At 41.6% G+C, this 4,747-nt stretch overlaps 1 protein-coding gene across 1 annotated transcript; it reads right to left on the reverse strand.

The window, feature by feature from the left end:
• Window positions 1-2,453: 2,453 nt before the first annotated feature.
• Window positions 2,454-3,395, reverse strand: LOC128054443 (olfactory receptor 1509). The gene has a single exon (XM_052647074.1). The coding sequence runs from the start codon at window positions 3,393-3,395 to the stop codon at window positions 2,454-2,456; it is 942 nt and encodes a 313-aa protein (XP_052503034.1).
• Window positions 3,396-4,747: the final 1,352 nt, after the last annotated feature.

Consider the following 4,747-nt stretch of genomic DNA (forward strand, 5'->3'; position numbering starts at 1 on the left):
CTAATCAACCCACTATACTATACTAATGATCTTCTAACTTCTCAAAAGAGTTTGTATTTAGAAAGTTTTAAAACATCCCGTGCCTCTCACAGTTGGGAGGCTGTAAACAATCACATGCAGCCGAACGAGCCTGATCAGGCAGGCCAGAGAACCTCCAGAGTTCGTAAGTTGAAACACTCTTGTCACGCCCACGAATTTTTATTAACTGGAGCTGCAAGTTAACTCCTTCTCTGAGAGAAATGGTTATGGGGGAGAGCTCCCCGTAAAGTACTCTGGTTTTGGGGGTAGATGCTTGGGAACAGGGGGTTTCCTGAGGCTTGATCACGCCTTTGCGTATGCCAAGCTTCCTTCCTCATGACCTTTGCCATGGGCGGAGTTCCTCACGCTGGCCCCCAACACTTATTAATCTTACAACTGAAGTTTGGCTGAATTATTTTCTGAAGGCAATAGAACAGAATCCATTTCCTTCCCTTTTTCAGTTTCTAGAGAGCACCCAGCTTCCTAAGTCCGTGAGCCCCTTCTCTGCTTTTCCGGCCAGCAATATCAAATCTCTCTGACTTCTATAGTCTTATCTCCCTCTGATTCTCCTGTTTCCCTCTTCTGTCTTTAAGAGCATTTGGATTACATTAGGTCCACCTGGATAATCTAGGCTACTGTTTCTATCTCGAAGTCAGCTGACTAGCAAAACTTAATCCCTGTTTGCTGTTCAACCTTTCCAGAGATTGGATGTAAACATCTTTGGGGGACTGTTAACTTTGTTTACCACATCACCTGTAACCCTTTCTTCTTTCCTTTGTCGCAAATTCCAAAAAGTTCTCACTAAATTTAGCATTTAATTGTAATAACTAACTCATCACTATTTCCTGGTACATGTAATTACTCTAATTCTTATAAATTCTGATTTCTCTTTTATTGAACATTACTATTTCTTATATTTTGATATTTAAGTGTTAGTCACTCAGTCATGCCCGACTCTTTGCGACCCCATGGACTGCAGCTCACCAGGTTCCTCTGTCCATGAGATTTTCCAGGCAATGATACTGGAGTGGGTTGCCATTTCCTTCTCCATTTTTACATTAAAAGCTACCATAAATCACGTTTTTATGAAATAGAAAAGGAACAATTTCAGACCAATAACCACCACAATGTAGATTCAAACATTCTTCACAGAATAGCAAAATGTGAAAACAACAGTCAGTAATGTTTTTTTAAAAAAATAATTCATTATGGACATAGAAATGTCCTATATCTTGACTAGGGAGATAGTCGCATGAGTGAACTTTTGTCACAGTTTATCAAACTGTACAATTAAAATAAGTGCATTTTCAAGACAGGAAAAAAGACACAGATGTGTATAACGGACTTTTGGACTCAGAGGGAGAGGGAGAGGGTGGGATGATTTGGGAGAATGGCATTCTAACATGTATACTATCATGTAAGAATTGAATCGCCAGTCTATGTCTGACGCAGGATACAGCATGCTTGGGGCTGGTGCATGGGGATGATCCACAGAGATGTTATGGGGAGGGAGGTTGGGAGGGGGGTTCATGTTTGGGAACACATGTAAGAATTAAAGATTTAAAAAAAAAAAAAGAAAAGAAATATGTGGAAAAATAAAAAATAAAAATAAATAAGTGCATTTTACGTAATTAACTTCTACCTTCACAAAATTTATTTTTAAGTAAGTTCCAATATATCTCTGCCTTGATTTTGTAAAAATAAAGTACTTCCAAAAGTACAGAATGTGTGTAGAGATAAATAAGAGAATCACCTTCAAAGTGACAAAGTTTAATTCAATATAAATATGTTGCTGTTGTTGATTTAACTGCTAAGTCATGTCCAATTCTTTGAGATCCATGGACTATAGCCTGCCAAGCTCCCCTGCCCATGGAATTTCCCAGGCAAGAATACTGGAGTGGCTTGCCATTCCCTTCTCAAGGGAATCTTCCCTACCCAGGGATTGAACTCACATCTCCCTGCACTGGCAAACGGATTCTTTATCTCTGAGCAACTAGGGAAGCCAATAAATATCATATAAAGCTTAAATAAACACCTTGAAAATACATTTGAAAACAGGATCACTGTAATGTATAAAACATAGGTGTAATGTACAGCTTCCCAGAGGCAAAACCTACAGAACTGTACAAATCAAACAAGTAGGTTCTCTCAGAACTCTCCCTGTTCCTGAAACTAAGACTATGCCCCCAAAGTCTGTGTGTTCTTTTACGGGTGAAACTAGAAGTTTTCTTTAAACTTGTCCAGATCCTTTTCCCTTACATGTGACAACATGTATGTTTTCCTTTATTTAAGTAATAGTTGTTAAGTCCCCCTCCTTAGTACAGAAGTCTAGCCTGAAATGACTCTCCAGCTCATTTCACCTAACAACTTTGATTTCTTACTCTTAGTCACTCATGAAACATATGACCAAAATAATATCTGTAATTCCAAGTCCATCATGTACATGATTTCATGGAAAAAACTTGCCTCTGCCTGAGATGCTTCATGGCATTTTTCACTTCCTCATTCCTCAAGGTGTAAATGAGGGGATTCAGCACAGGGGTGACCAGCGTGTAGAAGACAGATACCACCTTGTCACTGGAGAAGTTGGTGTCTGGATGAGTGTAGAGGAAGATACATGGCCCAAAGAAGAGGGCAACCACCAGGAAGTGGGTTGAGCAGGTCGACAGGGCTTTCCTGCGCCCTTCAGCTGACTGTTTTCTAAGAGAAACCAAGATGACCGTGTAGGAGGTGACCAAAGCCAGAAAACAGAAGAGGGAGATGGTCCCACTATTGGACACAATCAGCATTCCTGTGAGATATGTGTCTGTGCAGGCCAGCTTGATGACAGGGGGAACATCACAGAAGTAACTATCAATTATGTTGGGGCCACAGTAAGGTAGGCGAATGGTCAAGAAGGTCTGCACCAGTGAGTGAACGGTACCCCCCAACCAGAGAGCAAAGACAAGCTGTACGCAGACCCTCATGTCCATCACATTGGGGTAGTGTAATGGCGCACAGATGGCTACATAACGATCATAGGCCATAACGGTCAGCAGAAAGATCTCAGCACAGGCAAACAGATGTAGGAAGAAGAGCTGTGCAATGCAATGATCAAAGGAAATGGTCTTCCTCTCCAAAAGCAAACCCTCCAGCATCTTGGGCACAGTGACAGATGAGTGGCAGATATCAATAAAGGACAGATTGCTCAGGAAGAAATACATGGGGATATGAAGACGTGGAGTAAAGACTATGGTAACCATGATCAGAATGTTCCCCAAAAGGGTTAGCACATACATGACTGAGAATGCCATGAAAAATAATATCTGCAGTACCCAGTTATCAGTGAGTCCCAAGAAGACAAATTGAGTCACTCTTGTTTGGTTCAGAGCATCCATCCAATGAGCTTCCAAAGGACCTTGTGGGGGGGAAAAAAAACATGAACAGTAATTTAGCCTTAATGTTATAGGAGTGGAACTAACAGAAGTGACTCTGAATTTCTATCTGGGTTGCTTATTTATTATCATGGTATGTAGAGTATAAGATCAATTTAATTGTAATTGTTATAATATATCCAGTCTTCCTTGGTGGTTCAGTCGGTAAAGAATCTGCCTGCAATGCAGGAGACTGCTTGCAATATAGGAGACCCAGGTTTGATCCCTGAGTCAGGAAGATCCCCTGGAGAAGGATGACAACCCACTCCAGTATTCTTGCCTGAAAAATCCCATTGATACAGAAGCCTGACGGGCTGCAGTCCCTGGGGTTGCAAGAGTCAGACACGACTTAGCAACTAAACTACATATTATACCCAGTATATATCAGGAGCCATTCCATGCACTTTATATACACCATTCTGTTTAGCCATAACTGTACCATTGCATGGGCTTCCGCACTGGCTCAGCAGTAAAGAATCTGCCTGAGCAATGATTACCCTGTATGCAAGACAGCCAAAAAGACACAGATGTGCATAGCGGACTTTTGGATTCAGAGGGAGAAGTAGAGGGTGGGATGATTTGGGAGAATGGCATTGAAACATGTATACTATCATGTAAGAATCGAATCACCAGTCTATGTCCAATGCAGGATACAGCATGCTTGGTGCTGGTGCACGGGGATGACCTAGAGGGATGTTGTGGGGAGGGAAGTGGGAGGGGGGTTCATGTTTGGGATCGCATGTACACCCGTGGTGGATTCATGTCAATGTATGGCAAAACCAATACAGTATTGTAAAATAAAATAAAGTAAAACTAAAAATTAAAATAAAAAAAAAAAGAATCTGCCTGCAATGCAGGAACCATGAGATGTGGGTTTGATCCCTGGGTGGGGAAGATCCCCTGGAGCAGGGCATGGCAACTGCCTCAGTATTCTTGCCTGGAGAATCCCATTGGCAGAGGAGCCTGGCTGGCTACAGTCCATAGAGTCACAGATAGTCAGACAGGACTGAAGCAACTTAGCACACATGAACGCACCATTGCATAAGCGTTATTGTTCCTGTCTTGCAGGTAAGCAAGCTCTACAAGAATAAATAAATTGCCCAAAACCCTTAGCCACGAGTTGGGTGATTTCTTTCATTTCAGTCTAACCCACAGGCAACACCAATTTAGAATTCTAAAATACCACTCCCAGCTAAAATCATTCACTATTCCACTCTTTCTATCAAAAATACCTTCAAAGCCTGCAACTGTCTGCTACATTTATTTTTCAGGTACAGGATCTTCTCTCCAACCAAGCATGCTACCTCCATCTTGTT

This window comes from Budorcas taxicolor, chromosome 10 (genome assembly GCF_023091745.1).
Source record: "Budorcas taxicolor isolate Tak-1 chromosome 10, Takin1.1, whole genome shotgun sequence".
Lineage (NCBI taxonomy): Eukaryota > Metazoa > Chordata > Mammalia > Artiodactyla > Bovidae > Budorcas > Budorcas taxicolor.